Source organism: Telopea speciosissima, chromosome 1 (assembly GCF_018873765.1).
Source record: "Telopea speciosissima isolate NSW1024214 ecotype Mountain lineage chromosome 1, Tspe_v1, whole genome shotgun sequence".
Classification (NCBI taxonomy): domain Eukaryota; kingdom Viridiplantae; phylum Streptophyta; class Magnoliopsida; order Proteales; family Proteaceae; genus Telopea; species Telopea speciosissima.
In genome coordinates, this window is record NC_057916.1 from 49,368,969 (window position 1) to 49,388,964 (window position 19,996).

The 19,996-nt window shown below is 40.1% G+C and overlaps 1 protein-coding gene across 1 annotated transcript in view; it reads right to left on the reverse strand.

The window, feature by feature from the left end:
- Positions 1 to 3,184: 3,184 nt before the first annotated feature.
- LOC122649000 (quinone oxidoreductase PIG3-like) overlaps positions 3,185 to 19,996 on the reverse strand; it is a 31,881-nt gene continuing 15,069 nt past the window's right edge. The window contains exons 3-6 of the mRNA XM_043842342.1: positions 4,385 to 4,466; positions 4,190 to 4,297; positions 3,862 to 4,020; positions 3,185 to 3,589 (exon numbers count right to left, since the gene is read on the reverse strand). Coding sequence (XP_043698277.1) covers positions 3,393 to 3,589; positions 3,862 to 4,020; positions 4,190 to 4,297; positions 4,385 to 4,466 — 546 coding nt within the window. The 3' untranslated portion in view covers positions 3,185 to 3,392. The remainder of the gene's footprint in view (positions 3,590 to 3,861; positions 4,021 to 4,189; positions 4,298 to 4,384; positions 4,467 to 19,996) is intronic.

Below are 19,996 nucleotides of genomic sequence, written 5' to 3' on the forward strand. Positions count from 1 at the left end.
CGGACAATGGGTCATGGTCGTGTCGTGGCATGTAGAGGAGTCCATTCGGTGGGGGGTGGTATCTCTCTGCATGGGGGTTCCCTGGGAGGACATTCTAGAGGTGGAAATCTTGAAGTTTGGCTGCCGATAGGGGAAGATCATGTGGTGGATTCTTTTGCCCCCATGACTATACGATGGTATGGGGTGGTGCAATCTGATGTTGTTGCTCAAACTGATTTGGCCATAGTTACTGAGGAACAAGCAAGAGAGAAGGCCCATCCTAAGCCCAAAGGGAAGAAGGCGGTTGAGGTGAAGGAGTCCAGTGTCAAACGGTCTCTCCGTTTGGCTTCTAAATCTGCAGTTGCCCAATGAAAGTCCTTTTTTGGAATATAAGAGGAGTAAAGAAGAACGCTGCTTGTGTGGCATTGGCATCTATCTTGACTGATCTTTGTCCGGATGTGGTGTGTATTACCGAACCGAAATTGGAGGTGAATCGTTTTCCTTCCCTCTTTTTTTAATAAGATTGGCTATGTAGCTGATTTTATTCATAATGAGAGGGTTGGTATGATTCTGAATTTGTGGGTGGTGTGGAGGTTGGGTCTTGATAAACCGGCGGTGATTCCTTCCTCAGACCAGCTACTTTCTATTTCAGTCCTATGGAATGGTGGTATTGTGTTTTTCTTGTTTGTGCATGCAAGTTGCTTTAGAGCTAGACTCAAGGAGTTGTGGCTTGAGCTGGGTGGCATGAATGTGGTTTCTGATCCTTGGATGGTGGTTAGGGATTTCAATACGACTCTTTCGTCAAATGAGAAGAGGGGTCCTAGTGCCTTTTCCTTGGGTTCGGCTCTGGAGTTTGGGGCTATGGTTGATTTGTGTGATCTATTGAAAATTTATTCCCAAGGGGATCTTTTCACCTGGTCAAATAATAGAAAGCATGGTCGAGTGGATGCTATTCTAGACAGAGGTTTCTGTAATGTGAAATGGCTGGAGTTTTTTAAATCTTGCAGCCAGATTGTTCTTCCTAGTGTGGTGTCTGACCACTCTCCAATTTTCTTGGCTTCAGGGGCGATGGCTAGGCCTAAGAATGTTCCTTTTCGCTTCGACAAATTTTGGATGGACAACCAGGGCTCTTTGGAGGTGGTGAAAAATTCTTGGTCCCAACAGCTAAGGGGGTCGCCCCTTTTTATTTTGAACCAGAAACTAAAAAGGTTAAAGCCAATGTTGAGGTCTTGGGCTCACGAGGTTTTTCCTCATTTTGATGTGGCTCTTAGGGATACTAAGGTGGCTTTGGGTGACATGCACGAAACTATGGAGGTTGTTGGGGTGAATGACTTTATGTTTGGTTTGGAGGCTGATGTGAAAACCAATCTCCTGAATGCACTGAAAAACAGTGAAAAGTTGTGGAGAGAAAAGTCTAGGAATAAATGGTTGAAAGAGGGTGACAGAAACTCTAAGTTCTTCTATCTTTCCACTATGATTAGGAGGGCCGAGGGCCAAATTCGTTGCCTCAAGAAAGCTAATGGTGACATGGTCTCAAACCCCGTGGAGTTGGCTGATTATGTGGTTGATTTTTCAAAAATTTCCATTCTTTGATGTTTTGGATGTTATTCCATCGGTGCTTGAAGCTGCAAATCTGGTAAAGTTGGAACTATCCTTCCTCTAGAAGAGATTAGGAGGGTTGTTTGGGATCTTGACCAAGACAACTCGCCTGGGCCAGATAGGTTTAGTGGTGCTTTTTACCGGCAATGGGACGACATTATTGCGTATGATGTTTGCAGGGCAGTACCAAATTTTTTCAGGGAGAGCACTGTACTGAAAGGTATGAATCATTGCTTCATGTCTCTAATTCTGAAGCTGGATGGGGCTATTTCCCTGGACCGGTTCCGTCCAATTTGTATGGGTAATTTTTCTTGCAAGATTATTTCTAAAATCTTGACAAATAGATTGGGGAAGTTTCTGCCTAGATTATTTCAGAGGAGCAAGGGACGTTTCAGAAGGGGAAGGTGATTTTTGAAAACATTGGCCTTGCTTTAGAGCTGGCTAATGTAATGCATAAGGCTGTTAGAGGTGGGGGCATCGGTCTGAAACTGGATGTTCAGAAAGCTTATGATTCCCTTTATTGGGATTTTTTTTTTAAAGTGTTGCACAAATTTGGTTTCAGTGATAGATGGGTGATGTGGCTGAAACAATTACTCTCTTCAACGAGAATCTCGGTTCTCTTGAATGGAGGTCCGGTTGGTTTTTTTGGTGTTGAGAGAGGGTTGTGCCAAGGGGACCCTCTGTCGCCAGTGTAGTTTATTATTGCAAAAGAGGCTGTATGCAAAGGGTTGAAGAGGTTGATTATGAGGCAAGTGTCTTTTATGCAAGGGAATGACATGGGATGAGCATGTGTGCACGTGAAATTTTTCTGAGACTTTGCTTTATTATCCATTAGGAATATTATATCCGGGTTATCAGAACGGGGGGATGATGAAAGGTCCCCCAAACCCTTGACAGCTCCAGGCCATGATTTTCATGATGTCCCATGGGACTGTTGTCCCCCAGCTGCCATGGGGCCTTGCAGTAAAATAGAAACATCTTCCTCAAGCTTTGGTTGGGCCATTTATGTGTTGGAAGGATTTGATTCTTCATCAGTCATTCTGAGACGCTTCAGTTTGCTTTGAGAAGGTAGGTTGTTGATGGTTGAGGAACAACGGTGATGGGAGGTATTGGTAAGAAGGGATGAGGGGTTGGCCTAATTGAGAGGGACCCGAGATGGGAGGGTGGTGGGCTAGAATGGGTTGTCACCCATTGCTTAAGCATTTCATATCTCTGTCTAGATCCAGAATACAGATTTCAATCCCAAGGTCGTCTATAAGTATTGAATTATCTTAATTAGGTATGAACTAAAATAAAATTCATTCTTACTCAAGGGTGGTATCAAAAGCAAGTTACTTTTCCTACTGGCAAAAAGATTCCAGGTTTGGCCCACACAACCAAGATTACGTGGGTGGCACCATGTCATAACTTTCATAACAACAGCAAAACGATTCTCATGTATTTCTAATTTTGCCACTAATTCTTAAATAAACTGCAAGTATACCTCATGAATCATGATGTAGCAAACTAAGGTGTATGAGCCTGTTGGTGTTTCTAGCTTTGCTTGGGTGTGACTGATACTGCAAACTGCAATCATGCAATACAGCACCATCTGTTGGGCTTCAGATACAGAAACAAGAAAAGGTAAACCTTTACATAGATCAACACCTTAAGGAGGTTGGATTATGTCTACACGGCCATCCTGATCAAGGCTGCTTTTATTTCTCAAATGATAGAAACTAGAAAATAAGATAAAATTGCTCATAGATCAACAATTCACACATTGGTTTTGTAGGTACATATACTCACAAGAGGTTGGCCTAATCTAAAAATGCTCATGGAACCAGCAGTATCTTCCCAATATGCTTGCTGCTTTCCATTAGCTGATGAGCCTCTGCTGCTTCAGACAATGGAAAGGACTTGTAAACCACCGGTTTTACCTTGCCTGCGGCAATTGCTGGCCAAACATTCTTCTCCACCTCGCACACAATTATTGCTTTGTTTTCAGGGCTTCTGCTCCTCAAGCCCGCAGCTGCATGAATATAACTTCCATTAGCACGTGAGCAATATACTATCTAAAACACAAGCTCAAAATACTTCAAATGAATTGGTTAAACGGTCCCACTAATGCTCATGCATGAACAGGGAAGACACATATTTATTCATATCTAATGATCAGGAATAGACAGGTCGTTGCTTGCCCAAAATTAGTCACCTTGGGATTCTGATTGATTACCTTCAGATATACACTACATCAAACCACATTAACAAGGAACAGGCCAAACAAAGTAAAATCTGAAATACCTTGCACTGTAAGGCGTCTTCCAAGCATGCCTGCAAGATTCGCTTCCGTAGCTGCACCACCTTGAAAGCCAATGATAAAAAGCCTGCCATCAACATTCAAGCTGTCGAGGTTTCGCTGGAAGTAGGGACCTCCAACATTGTCAAGAATAACATCAACACCTGCCATCAAACGTTTTGAGGCCTAAGCTCCACTACCAGCAAGCAGGAAGTGAGACAGAAAAGACTGTCCCAAATCTTGTAATCATCCAGGAATTGCAAGGTTTTGAAGCAAGATTACTATTAGTAACAAAAGTTTCAATTAGCCCGTAATATCGGGCAAGAAATAGACCTTTTCCTCCTGTTTCTTCCTTCACCCGTGCAACAAAATCTTGAGTCTTATAATTGATGCAGACATCAGCTCCAAGATCCTTGCAAAAAGCCAATTTCTCCTCACTCCCTAATAGACAAAAGCACTTTACAATATGAGAATCCTGGATAATATAGACATTGTAAACATGAGTTCTAGGGTTCAGTGCCATTGGACCTGCAGTGACAAATACCCTCACTCCTAGGTGTTTAGCTATCTGAATTGCAAATGTGCCGATTCCACTAGACCCGCCGTGAACCTGAAATTTTTTTAATTATCCGAAGGACACAATTTTTTCTGGGTAAAATGGTTTTCAGTATATGCATCAATAATTCAATATTAGGGGAACGAAAGATGTTTCATCAGATACACATCCATTGGTAAAAGTAAACTCAACTCCAACTGCTGTACTACTACTATTAATTCATTTACTCAATGGGGACCCTCCTTTTCTGTTTCTCCTTTCCTTTAAATTGGAGGGGGGAAGAAATTACAAACAGTCTTCTTAATAGCAAGGCATTTATTGAAGTAGATGTTATGAGAAACATAAGGAAGTACAAAATACAGTTGAATAGCAGAAATGTGAGTCAGTTATTCTAGACCTCCTAATAGTTGTCTGGTGCATGTATGCATATGCATAGGTAATGTACATGAGTATCTTAAAATCCTGGCCATTTTATGAAAAGTTGGTAACCTTCACTTAAAACTTTTTCCCTCGATGCATTGAAACAAATATTACAAACATTTAACCTAGGGTCTTCCACATCTGCTCGTCAGAGAATTGCCTCTCTCTCTCTCTCTGATACATACATGGCTGATATGCCAAACAGATTCATGTGACTAATGTGCCACATCAAAGTCTTTTTTAGTTTCTATAACTGCAGAAGCAGGGGTGGTGGATACCAGTCTTGAATGTAATCTAAAAACACAACGAAGTGCTGGAACCACACTATTAACCAGAATCAATAGGGATGAATGAAGAAGACTGATAAATTAAATCAAATCCAGAAATTTAATGCACTTTTTCAGAAAAATGAATTATTCTGGATTTACCAAATAGTACCCAGAGAATGTATTTATGGGTAAATGGTTTATTAATTTCAGAAATTAGAAAGAGGAAGAAGACATTAAACAGGGACAAGGAAAGATGACTGTAACTTCCCAAAGCAAGTCAACAGAACTGTAACTCATTGAAATCGCACAGCTCTAGTGATTGTCCTAAAACCACAAAATAATATTTTAAAGGAACTTTAAATGGCGTGATGGTTCTCTTGTAGAGAATTTCTAGAAACAGGGCATAGTTTTGAACTTGCAATCTATAGAAGATCAACCTCAAGTCTGAAACCGGAATTCAGCAGATCTTAACTACAGAACTTCAACTACCAAGTTAGAATGCAAACTAGGGACTATTGAGAGAGATCTGAGAGAATCTAATGAACAGAAAATTGGTTCAAAGAGGGTACAACCAGGTAGAAAAAAAGAAGAAATAAGAAGGAACAGTAAAGGAGAATAGGGGAGAGAAGTTGGAAAGAACACAACAGAAAGGAGAGAACCAGATCAGAATCGACAGTGAGTGAAGAAGAAGAAGAAGAGCCAACCGGCCAGCAGTTGTGCAACAGCAGCAACTTTAAAAAAAAATCTATTCTACTCATTCAATTATGTTGGATCATGTTGAGATATGATATTGATATTATTGCCATAGCTTTAGAGATATTGCCATAGCTTTAGAGAGATTACAAGATTGTGAATATATAGGTGAAGGTGAGAGGAATCCACCAGTTGGAAACTCAATCACCATTACCATATAGAGAGAGATATGATTGAGAGAGATTACAGAGATTACAAGGATTGCATGCTTGATACTCAAGCAATGATAATAATGGAAAGATAAGGATTGCATGCTTGATACTCAAGCAATGATAAAGATGGAAGGCTGTATAACTGTTAGATCAACGGGGTTACATATATGTATATATATATATATTGTAAAGGCAGACTTGAACTAAACTCCTTATCACAATCTAAAACTGAAATAGAGTTTGAACTAAACTGGACTCCAATACCTATCACCAGCCGCTAAAGACCCCATAATAATAAATTTGTTTACAAAAATACCCCCAATAAAAAGTAAAATACCTTAACTACCCTACTGGAACTAGAGGCCAAACGTGGATCTGGGTCTTCTTGGTCTCGCCTTCCTAATGGGGTCTTGTTTATCTAGCCAGGTCAGGGCCTATTTATATGATTTATCTGCATCAACAAGGGTATCTTGGCATGAATATTTATTTTAGATGCGACTTAGAAGGGTGCAAGTTAGCAAGCAGGAGCTCTGGAGGTGCATGTTAGCAGGTTTTCCCAAAACCCTAATAGTCTTTCATCTCTGATCCTTCCCCTGTTAGGTGCATGGAACTAGGCAAAATTCTGTTTCGAGTTTATTTACTTCATTGAGTGTGTGAGTGTGTTTAGGAGTCCTTTTATGAGTCCATTTAGTAAATTTAGAAGGTCTTTACATATGTTAGAATAATTAGTTCTACCCAATAGGGATATACTTGTCCTTTTTTATGTTTATGTTTATTCTCCCTTAGCTGATTCTTATTTAGGTATTCCTAGTCTGAATTGGCAAGGGTAGTTTTCCTATTCCTAGTAGGCTTTCCTATTCCTAGTAGGATTATTGTAACTCTTTGAATATAAATAAAGGGGCTTGGTGATCCATATTGATCACTCAAGCATTCAGTTCTACAGGGCTTCTAACATGGTATCAGAGCAAAATCTGATCTAGGAAGGAGTTCTCAAAGTTCTTTTTCTTTTTTTCTTCTTCCCCCCTCCCGCGGTTTCTGGTTTCTCCCTTCTCCACCACTCTCGGCTCCTCTCTTTCACTCAGGGCAGCACCTATGAGGTGATCTAATGGAGATTTAGATGCTGCCCTCAACTTCAACTCATTGAAGACTGAAGATTACAGGTGTGACCTACTGTCGGCAGATTCCCTCCACCATTGGAGAACGTGTTCTTACCCCAAAAGCTGAAGATCGATTTCTGTTTTTTCCTGGAGATTGGTTCCTGCTATTCCTGGTACATACCCCTTCCTGTTTGAAGACTGCAGCATTGGATCAAGTCAAAGACAGATTCAGCTCTGCGATTTCTCTCCAAATAGTTTTTTGGCCCAATTTGCTGAAATTAGGGCTTCTTATTGGCTCATCAGAATCAGCTCATATTTTGAGGACTTGTTCTCTACTACAAGAGGGAACCTCGACCTCAGTTTCAACCTAGTCTGACTACTGGAATTTCTGGACATTCAAAACCCATTTCTCTACTCGATTCTGACAACTGCCCTGCTAGGGTTTTTTATTTACTCATCAGAGGTTGCTGATTTTTTGAGGACTTAATCCATACTACCTGCAGAGAATTCGATCCAAGTTTGAGAATATTCTGACGGTTCAATTTGTGGGAATTTTAAAACCCGTGTCTTCTACACTTTCAACATCATGTCTGATCTTACTTCAGCTGACTCAGATGGATTTGCTCGTCCAGAGTACCTTCCTTTTGCTTATCCCACTAAACTAGATGGGACTAATTATTTGATGTGGTCAAGGTCTACCTACCTTTCTATTGCTGGCCGTGGCTATACAAGACACCTTATAGGCAGTCTTCCCAAACCTGTTGAAGAAGGACTTGCCCTGACTCGATGGTTATCTAATGAATCTATAGTAATGTCCTATCATATACATTCTATGCATTCTTCCATTGCACCCAGTTATCTTCTCCTTGACACTGCTGCCCAAATATGGAAGGCCGCAAAGGATACCTATTCCGAGGTTGGGAATGATGCTCAGGTATATGAGTTAAGAAAAAAAATTCATGACACTAAACAAAATAAGTTGACTATCTCTCAATATTATACTGAACTTCGCAAGTGCCGGCAAGAACTTGATCATTACTCTGATTATGAGCCCACTACTACCAATGACATTGCTGCGTACAGGAAGCATGTCGATAAATTTAGGGTTTATGATATTTTGGCTAGCCTTAATGTTGAATAGGATCCAGTTCAGATTCTCAGCAAGAATCCCTTCCCTACATTGGAACAGTCCTATGCATTGGTTCATATTGCAGATCGACGACGTGCAACTATGCTTAATACTACACCTCCGGATCGATCAGCTCCACACACTGGGACTGGTTCTACTCCTCCTATTGCTGGAAATTCTAAGTCTGAAAAGGCAGCAGTCAAATGTGATCATTGCGGTAAGTTGTGGCACGCTAAGGCCACATGTTGGAAGATACATGGAAAACCAGCCGACTTTGAAGCTAAGTGTGCTGCCCAGAAATCGAAAAACAAAGCTAATCATACTAAGGCTATCACTACTACTTCTCCTACTGACACTGGACTATCTAAGGATGAACTTCAGGCTTTCCGTCGTATGTTACAAGCTTCCGCTACTTCTACTACATTGACTCCTACCAGTTCTTCCAACCCTCCAAGTTCAAATTTAGCCCACTCAGGCATTTCTTTTGTTGGTCATTGTGCATCGATAGTCTCTTCTCCCTGGATCATAGACTCCGGTGCCACTAATCATATGACTAGATCCTCTAGCCTATTTTATCGTTATTCTCCTACTTCTGGTAAAGATAAAGTCCAAGTGGCTGATGGTTCTCTCTTCTGTCTCTGGGAAAGGATCTATCAATTGCTCTCCTTCTCTAAATTTATCATCTATTTTACATATCCCTAAATTTACCACTAATCTTCTTTCCATCAGTAGTCTTACCCGTGATTTAAATTACAAAGAAACTTTTTTCCCTTCACATTGTGTTTTTCAGGATCTGGCAATGGGGGCGACGATTGGATGTGGTAAGATGCATGGTGGATTGTACCTGCTTGATAATGGGAGTCCTACTTCACCACCACTACTTCCTTCTCCTCTTCATCAAAGCTCATTAGTCTCTTCTGAACTTCAACAATGGCTAAAAGACTAGGTCATCCCCCTTTAGGCACATTGTCTTTTTTATTTCCAGCTTTAGTTAAAGAGTGTAATAAGGACAATTTTTTTTGTGAGGCCTGTGTTTTGGCCAAACAACATCGTTCCACTTATTCTATTTCTACTAAAAGAAATTATTCTCCTCTTAATCTTGTTCATTCTGATGTTTGGGGACCTAGCCGAAAACCTTCCCTCAAAGGCCATCGTTGGTTGTTTCTTTTATTGATTGTTATTCTAAGAGTACATGGGTTTATTTAATGCATAACAAAAGTGACATCTTCTCCTGTTTTCAAAATTTTCATAAGATAGTTCAGACCCAATACAATGCCACTCTCAAGATATTACGGAGTGACAATGACAAAGAATATATGGTTGGTCGGTTCCACCACTATCTTGCTGCCCATGGAAACCTCCATTAGACCAGTTGTGTCGATACCCCAGCCTAAAATGCTGTGGTTGAAAGGAAGAACCGCCACCACCTTGAGGTGTCTCGGGCTATTAAGTATGCCCATTCTATTCCTTCCCAATATTGGGGAGATGTTGTCCTTACTGCAACCTATCTCATTAATAGGCTGCCCACCCGAGCCCTTGACTCACAAACCCCTGCTACTTTATTACAGGGATATTCCTCCTTTGTCGTTCCACCTAAGGTTTTTGGTTGTGTCTGTTATGCTAGGGATACCAGATCCCCAGGCAAACTTGAACCCCGTGGCGTCCGTTGTATTTTCTTGGGATATTCTTCATCCCAAAAGGGTTATAAATGTTACCACCCCCCCCCCCCCCCTCCCCCACCTGTCGTACCTTGGTCAGTATAGATGTTATCTGTCATGAAGCTCTCTCCTATTATCCATCTACACCTCTTCAGGGGGAGACTTTCAGGGAAGATGTGTTGGTTGAGCAACCTATACAGAACCAGCCGAATATTGACCCCACCCCTCTTGAGCCTTCTGCTCCTCCCCTCCCTCCTACTGAAGACAGAGAGGATTTTCCCCAGGGGGAGAACTTAGATGATGCTGAAAATCCCCTTCAGAGGGAGTTGACTCCAGTCCAACAAATCATTAGGGAATTTCAGAAGAAAATTAATGATTCTAATCTCAAAACCTACCACAGGGGACATTCCAAAAACACGCATCTACCATCCATTGCAGCACCAGTACCAATCCTATTGCCGGCCCTGGAACCAGATCGTTCTCTGGGTAACATCTCTTCTCCTGACTTGCCTATTGCTCATCGTAAAGATATTCGGGCTTGTACTCGGCATCCTATTTCTCATGTAGTCTCTTATGATTCCCTTTCTCCATCCTTCTGTACGTTAGTCTCTTCTCTTTCTTCTGTTCATGTTCCCCAAAATAGGCAGGAAGCTTTTACAGATGGAAAGTGGAAGGCAACAATGATGGAAGAAATGAAAGCCTTACAAAAGAATGATACATGGGAGCTTGTGGTTCTTCCTCCAGGAAAGAAACCAGTTGGATGTAAGTGGGTGTTTGTGGTGAAACAGAAGGTAGAAGGCACTGTGGATCGATACAAAGCACGATTGGTGACAAAGGGATTTACTGAGAATTATGGGATCGACTATCAAGAGACCTTTGCACCAGTTGCAAAGTTGAACACTGTCAGAGTACTACTATCTTGTGCAGTAAATCTGAGATGGAATTGCAACAATTAGATGTGAAGAATGTCTTCCTCCATGGAGAGCTTGAGGAGGAAGTATACAAAGTGTGTAAATTGAAGTGTGCTTTATATGGGCTGAAGCAGTTACCCCGTGCATGGTTTGGACGGTTCACAAGGCTATGGTTTTTATGGGTTATACCCTGTTTATAAAAAGGAATGGTGAAAAAATAACAATTCTCATAGTCTATGTGGATGACATTGTGGTCATCGGGAATAATAATAATGAGACCAGCAAATTGAAGACTTTCCTTGGCCAAGAATTTGAAATAAAAGATCTGGGAAACCTTAAATACTTTCTAGGGATAGAAGTTGCTCGATCTTCTAAGGGCATCGTTCTTTCTCAAAGGAAGTACATCCTAGATTTGCTGACCGAGACTGAAATGCTAGGGTGTCATCCTTCTGATACACCTATGGAAGCTACACATGGATGCGGTTCTTTGAATTCTCCGTTACTTGAAGTCAGTCCCGAGAAAAGGAATTCTTCTGTCTCCGAATGGCCATCTTCGTATCAAAGCATATACCGAAGCTGATTGGGCTGGATCCTCTGATAGAAATTCCATCTCTGGCTATTGCTCGTTTGTTGGTGAAAACCTTGTTACATGGCGTAGTAAAAAGTAGAACGTAGTTGCAAGGTCTAGTGTCGAGGCAGAATTTCGTGCTATGCCACAAGGTATTTGTGAATTGCTATAGCTCAAAGGCTTATTGCAAGATCTTGGTGTTTCTGTTCGTCTTCCCATGATGTTGTATTGTGACAACAAGGCTGTCACTAGTATTGCTCACAATCTTGTTCAGCATGATCGTACAAAGCATGTGGAGATTGATAGGTACTTTATCAAAGAAAAGTTGGAAGAAGGGTTGATCTGTGTTCCTTTTGTGCAGTCTGCTAACCAACTAGCTGATATGTTCACTAAAGGATTAGGTGGAAAAGTTTTTCATCCTATTCTTGTCAAGTTGGGCATGTTTGATATTTATGCTCCAACTTGAGGGGGAATATTAGAATAATTACTACCTAATAGGGGTATACTTGCCCGTTTTTATGTTTATGTTTACTCTCCCTTAGCTGATTCTTATTTAGGTATTCCTAGTTCCTATTCCTAGTAGGATTAGGAAAGCTTTCCTAGTCCTAGTAGGCTTTCCTATTCCTAGTAGGATTATTGTAACTCTTTGAATATAAATAAAGGGGCTCGGTGATCCATATTGATCACCCAAGCATTCAGTTCTACAGGGCTTCTAACAACATGTTCTACAGCCCCATCAATTAGAGATGATTTGAGTATAGAATGAGTTTTTTTTTTAAAGAGTTTTGATGTTGTCGAGCAATGCATTCGGGATTCATATTCCATACTTGATTTCTTCTCTTCTCTTCTCTTCTCTCTTCTTTTACACGTTTTCTTTCTTCTTCCTCCTAAGAAGACCAATCTCATCTCCCTTCCCTCCCCTCCCCTCCCCTCCCCTCCCCTCCCTAATGCAATAGTAGACCTCGAACCAAGGAGAAACCAACGGGAGATCGATTGCAGCCAGGATCAATACAATAAGGAACAAATTAAATAACTGAAACTCTTTTTTTTTTATTGCTGCTTTTTCTATTATATAGGAATGGAGAACATAAAGGATACGAAGAAAGGAGAAGAAGATAAAGAAGAGAAGGGGGGTAGGGGAATGGCTCTCTGCGCCTGGGCCTCTCACCCATAGCTATCCCAGCTATTGAAATATGGAATTTCTCCCATAACCAATGGCAAGCTTGGCCACATATTCTATTCTCCAATTCTGATTCAAGTACAACCGATGGGGCCTATTTATAGCTTGGCCTAAGTTTCACAAAGTAGAAAGTTGAAAATTTGAAAATAACGAAAAAGAAAACTACTATAAGCCTCTTACAAGAGAATATTGAGACTTGTACACCAAGTAATCTAAGACTTGACTTAACTAAGTAAACTGAAATAAAATTAGAAAGTAAACAAAAAATAGAAACTTAAGTATAAACAAAAAATAGAAACTTAAGTAAATAGTAACTAAATCAGCAATAAAATCTGCCTTGTCTTGCTATCTTCAGTGGGGCCCACAGAATATCAAATATTTGCTTGGATCTCCTTCTCCATACAAGGCTTATTGATCCATAACACTGTTCACGTGAACAGTAGTTCAGGTACAGTTCATGTGAACAGTATTTTTTTTTTTTTTTTTAAAAGTCTGTTTTGTCTTGTTCTTCATGCTTCTCTCTGGGCTGGGGCTGGCCTTGGGTGATGCTCCATCGAACCAACAGAAACTTGTCACATCATCAGACCAGCCTGCCTCTCACAGTAGTTGAATCCACAACCTTGCTAGGCTGGTTTTGGGGCTTGTTCCTGCGGGTACATATGGACTTGTGATCTACATCACTCCCCTACCCTCCCCTCCACTCCCATCCCATCGATTCTGATTGCTTCCCTTAACAACTTAGTTACTCCCTTTATCTCAGTCTAATAACATATTTGATCATTGGGCATGCTTGGATCTGAGATCAATAATCTGGATTTTCAAATTGCATTATTCGGTATCAGAGCAAACCTGGGCATGGATTTATTTGTGTTCAAGACTAGAATATGCTTGCCCAATGGAAAACTTGCTATTTTATTCATTGACAAAGGGCAAAGCGACAATTTCGTCTTGCGATCTGTGGTGGAGATGTTATCAAAGACCAATGAAATCATCATTGAATCTGAAGATGATATTTTTATTGAATTTTGATGGTGCTTATTGCGAGGTGTTTGATTCTTCAAAACACATCATCAGAGTTGGTTAACAACGGTTGGAAGCTCAACAGGGTTGCAACATGATAATTCCTTAAAGCTGGTTGAAGTGGCACCAACAGCGCAGCCTTAGGATGATCTAAAACAAGAAGGCAGTGCAATCCCTCAACCTACTGAAGCAGAAAAGCCAAGAATTTTGGGGGACTCCCTAAACACACCATTCACGATTGATAGGGCTCGTGAAGATGAAAAGATGGAGTTTGTGATTCCGCCACAGTTATTTGAAGAGAAAGCTCCACGACTTGAAGACTACATTCCTAACATTCTAGAGTTCCCAGAGTTTTGTTATGGTTTGGAGCTGGATGTGCATCACACAGCTAATTCTTCAACTTTACAAAACTCGAGGGCGAGTTTTTCTCAACACCGGGGGAATTGATGCAATTGCATAGAATTAATCCTGTATGGAGGACAAAGCTTACAAGGTGTTAGTGGCAGTCTAATGATCTGAAATTGACCTTTGGGTTAACTATATTATATATTAGGCCTTTTTTTTTCTTGGATCTCATTGTAATTAAACCTAATTTATAAGCCAGAGTGAGGATAAAGTTAGTACACGGGATTAGTAGTTCAGTTGAATGTTTGAGTTAGATTAGAATACTTAATAGCTAGGTAAAGTTCTATTTTGAGTTTATTTACTTCATTGAGTATGTGAATGTGATTAGGAGTTCTTTTATGAGTCCATTTAAGATATTTAGGTCTTTACATATGTTGTACACCCCCATCATTTAGAGATGATTTGAATAAAAAATATGAGTTTTTTTAAAGAGATTTGGTGCTATTGAGAAATGCATTCGGGATTGGAATCTCCATGCGTGATTTCTTCTCTTCTCCTCTCTTCTTTTACACGTTTTCTTTCTTCTTCCTCCAAAGAAGACCAATCTCATCTCTCTTCCCTCCCCTTCCATCAATCTGATTTCTTCCCTTAACATATTTACTCCCCTTATCTCGGACCTGATCACATATTTGATCATTGGGCATGCTTGCATCTGAGATCCATAATCTAGATTTTTAGATTGCATTAACCACATAAGGATGGGGAAAAGGCTATTTTTAAGATAGCTAAAGTGAGAGAAAGGATGACCAGAGATTTAGACCATGTTCAATGTATTAAAAGTGAGGATGGCAGATTACTAATAAAGGATGAGGACATCGAAGAGAGATGGAAACAATACTTCTACGGGCTCCTTAACGAAGACTCCACGAGTGACAAGGCTACAGACAGCGTCATTCATAGGGACGTCTCTTCGCGTAGATATATACTCAAACTTATGATGCCTAGAGTAAAAGAAGAGATAACAAAGAAGAAAGTAGGCAAAGCTCCAGGCCCAGACGAGATCCCAATTGAGCTGTGGAACAATGTAGGACTTTGTGGTTTATCCTGGCTAACCAAGTTGTTTATCAAGATTATGACCACTAGGAAAATGCCAGATGAATGGAGGAGAAGCATTGTGGTCCCAATTTATAAAAACAAAGGAGATATTCAGAATTGTAATCATTATAGAGGCATAAAGTTAATAAGTCATACGATGAATTATGGGAGAGGGTTCTTGAAACTCACCTGAGAAAGGAGACTACTATTTTGGAAAGCCAATTCGGATTTATGCCAAGAAGATCCTCAATGGAGGCAATTTTCTTAGTGAGGAGACTCATAGAAAGATATAGAGAGGGCAAGAAAGACCTTCATATGGTCTTTATTGATCTAGAAAGCCTACGACAGAGTCCCCAGAGAGCTTATCTAGAATATTCTAGAGAAGAGAAGGGTGTCATGTAAATACGTAGACAAAATTGAAGATATGTATGCTGATGTGGTAACTAACTTGAGAATAGCGGGGGGGAGGGTGGGGAGGCAAGGTAGTGAATTCCCATTCTCAATTGGGTTACACCAAGGATCAGCCTTAAGCCCTTATTTGTTTGTGCTTATCATGGACGACTTAACCAGAGACATACAGGATGAGGTCCCATGATGTATAATCTTTGCAAATGACGTAGTTTTGGTAGATGAGACAAAAGCACGGATTAACGCCAAAGTGGTACTATGGAGAACAACCTTGGAATCAAAAGGTCTGAAGATAAGTAGAGCTAAGACCGAATATATGGTGTGTAACTTTAGTAGCTCTGGGACGGATAGTGAGGTGGTGCATATTGATAAGAGAAAGATCCCGCAAAGTGATCACTTTAGATATCTGGGATCAATCGTAAACAAGGAGAGTGACGTAGATGACGACATTGCCCAAAGGATTAAAATAGGGTTGATGAAGTGGAGATTTACGTTTGAAGTTCTGTGTGATCCGCATACCCCCCCCCCCCCTTTACTTCTTTATTATTAATTTGCTGTCTCTTCTAGGATCCTGTAGCCGACCCCATTTAGTTGGGATAAGGCTATGATGTTGTTGTTGTTGTTGTATTAACTACATAAGCAATTACCAAGGAAACTAATCCATTCCAATCAGTCCAAATCGCAGAGGGTGTTGGTTACATTACTTTTTATAGTAACAGAAAAATAAAATCTCCTAGATTGATTCATCTACTACTTTCCCAACTAGATGATGTGGATCAAAATATGAAGAAAAAAAGACCAAACATTGTTCACAGTACTATTCACCCTGTGTGGGGATGCTTTTAAGAAGATCTTGTGGGCCCATCAAGTTGAGAAAGCTTCTATCCTAAGGCTGCCAAAGTTTCTATTTCCTAATGTTCCTAATTTCAATTTGTTACTATTTTTATTTTGTTGTCTAAAATAGAAGTTTCTATTTTGATGTATGGCAGCTAGATTTTATAGGAAGTTCTATTTTATAGGTTTTATGAATTAGTAGTTTCCTTATCTAGATTTATTTAGTTTCTTAATTAGATTGGGACGGGGTTGCTTCGTAATTGGGTTATTATAAATCAGAGTACAAGGCTGAGCAGAGGACAGAGATTGAACAGAAAAGAGTTATGGTTGAAGCTGTCAAACGCGGCAACTGTTAGAGACTGCGAGTGAGAGGCCCTGGGTGAGAGGATGGTGGGCTAAGAGACCCTGGTTGAGAGAGCTGATCCTATCCCTCCTATATCCCCTTCTTCTTCTTCTTATCCTTTTGTGTTTCTTCTTTCATGTATAAACAAAAAAAAAAGCAATGAAGTTTCGGTTATATAACTTATATTCAATTTCTTCTTCCTTATTGTGTTGATCCGGGCTGCAATTGATCTCTCACTGGTTCTTCCCTGGTTCGAGGTTGAGTTTGCATTATTTGGTATCAGAGCTTATCACCTCCAAGGGTTGATGTTAATACAAAGAAGATGAAGTCAGAAGTTCCTTACTTTACTGGACAGAGGGATCTATTATTCTTCCTTGATTGGTTAGATTCTCTAAAGGAATAATTTGACTGGTACAACCCAACAGAGGAGCGGAAGCTTAGGTTTGTTCACTCCTGATTAATTGGTCATGCTAGACAATGGTGGAAACTCCATGAAGAGAGACTCAGAACTAGAAGATGTGAACCTAGGACTTGGGAAGAGATGAGTACAAGTTGAAGAACAAATACCTACTGGAACATATGCGAAGAAAGCTCTCCCTTCGACAAGATTACCCCCAAAAGGCACTTACACTTAAAGAGAGCGTAAAGGAACTAATAGACCGAATGACCTCTTTTGAGTAAACGTTTAAAACCACATCTGGTCTCCACCGCCCTCCACCTCCAACAGATGCTACCATGGAAGTCGTCGAAGTTTTGGAGATGGAAGAGCAACAAGAGAAGAACCTCCAATCAGTGAACTAGAACATGAAGTTGAGGTTAATGTTGGAAGACATTCCAGAAATTTCAGACGTCAAGGAAGAGTCAGCCCTTGATGTTTTGAATGCCGAGGCTTACATTGAAGAATTTGAAGCAAGCAAAGTTGAGGCAATTGACGATGTGGAACTTGACACTACAATCGACAAGCTGGTTGAAGAATCAACTGAACTGATTGAGAACCACCAGGAAGACGAACCAAAAGAGCTCTACGTTGCATCAGAGTTTGAAGTGGTCGAAGACACAATTGTGGAAGACCACATGGACATGACAGATGATATTGAAGTTGATCACATGGAGTTCGTGATCCCACCTGAATATTTTGAAGACAAAGCTCCCCGTCTCGAAGATTACATTCCAAACTCCCGTTAGCAGCCGGAGTATTGTTTTGGGTTGAAACTAGACGTGCACCACACCAAGCTCATCCCTAAATTTTATAAAACTCGAGGACGAATTTTTTAAGTGGGGGGGAGTTGATATAGATCGAAATATGAAGAAAAAAAGGCCAAACACTGTTCACAGTACTGTTCATGTGAACAGTATCACTGTCCATATTTACCTTGTGTAGGGATGCTTTTTAGAAGATCTTGTGGACCCATCAAGTGGAGAAACCTTCTATCCTAATGCTACCAAAGTATAGTTTCTATTTTCATATTTAGAAAGTAGGCTTAAGTTTCTATTTCCTTGAGTTTCTAATTCCAGTTTGTTACTATTTTTATTTTGTTCACTAAAATAGAAGTTTCTATTTTGATGAATGGTAGCTAGATTTTATAGGAAGTTCCTATTTTATAGCTATTATGAATTATTAGTTTCCTTTTCTAGATTTATTTAGTTTCTTAATTAGATTGGGTGATGTAGATCAAAACATGAAGAAGGAAAGACCAAAACACTGTTCATGTTACTGTTTAGGTGAACAGTGTTACAGCCCCATCGAACCAAGTTTATTGGTCCGTCATTGGACCAGGTCAAGCCAACCCAGTAGGGCTTCTAGAAGACCCAAGATAGAGAGCTCCACGATTTTGACAAAGGTGGTCTTTGACCAGTCAAATCCTAGCTGCCTAGTTTCTAATTTTTTTAGTTACTAATTTGATTATTCCTGCATGTTTAGAAGGCTGGACTATAAAGCCTTTAGTAGTTTCTAATTTCAGCTAGTTTCTATTTGGGAAAATTGCCTAGATTTACTAGATAATAAAAAGATTTACAAAATTGGTAGATGTAAATTATGTTTTACCCTTACAAGTTACAACGTTGAAAAGATTTACCAAATTCTCACATAAGAAAAAAAACTAAATGAATATCCTAAACTACCCCTAACATCCTTCTCTTTCAATTTTTTCCTTTATTTAACCTTTTAATTTTTTAGTTTTTTATTGATCCTACCCTTCGTTCTTTTTCTCCTTCCTCCGGTGAACATTTCTGTAACCACTCCCTCCTTCCTCCGCTACAACTCCACACCACCACTGCCATTCACCTCCTCCCTCCCTCCCGTTCTTGACCCTTCTCTTCCCTGCAACCCCATCCCCGCCCAGCCCTGTGAAACCATTTCTTGCTGTCTGCGGAGATGCTTCTCCTTCCTTGCTGTTGAGGGTGCAAGTCTGTCTAAGATGATAGGCTGCAAATACTGCATATTGAACTACATGCTTTTTTGGGGAAAAAAACTACATTTTTAACCTTCTTTAGTTCTTCCCGACATGTGCCCCTCACAATGCCCTATGGAAAAACAATAGAATAAACTAATCGATGCTGAATCACCCTACCTGGAAAAAAAAAAAAAAAAAAAAAGATAAACAGAAACTTTGGAGAAGTAATAAAGTCCTTCTCAAAAGCTTATAAAGAGAGATTTTGGATATTTCCAAGCAAATTGGGAAAATTCAGAACAAATTGGGGATTAGATGCGAAACCGACAGGAAACGTCTAAATTAGAAGAATAATTTCAATGAATCTAAGCATGCGTTGATGAATGATGGCGAAGGGTTCACTCAGGCGAAGCAGAACATAAGAACATTACGGTTTTGAGTGTGAGAGAAGGATGAAGGGGTGGATGGAAGTAGCCATGGCGGTAGTAGAGGTACTGCGGACCGATTTGCATGGAAGAGGGTGGGGTGGGGGTTGCAGGGGACGGCGGAGGGAGAAGGGGGGGGGGACTAGTGGGGGAGGTGTTCTTCCATCGGAGGCGGAGGAGAAAGAAGGAGAAGAAGAAATAAAAAATAAAAAACAAAAAATAGAAAAGTCAAATGAAAATACAGAGGGAAACATAGCATGCTAAGGGTATTTTAGGTTATTCCTCAAGCTTCTTTTACTCATATGGGGATTTGGAAAATCTTTTCAACATTACAACTTATGATTGTAAAACATTATTAACATCTACCCTTTCTGTAAATCTTTTTTATATTTAGTAGATCTAGGCAATTTTCCCTTTCTATTTTCAGCTAGTTTCTATTTTTAGTAGTTTCTAATTTCAGCTAGTTTCTATTCTCGGTACCGGTGGGTGTCGATACGATACATACCGATACTTATCTATTTTTTAAAAAAATAAAATGTCTCGACTGTATTGATATGTATCGACCAATACATGTCGATACGATACGA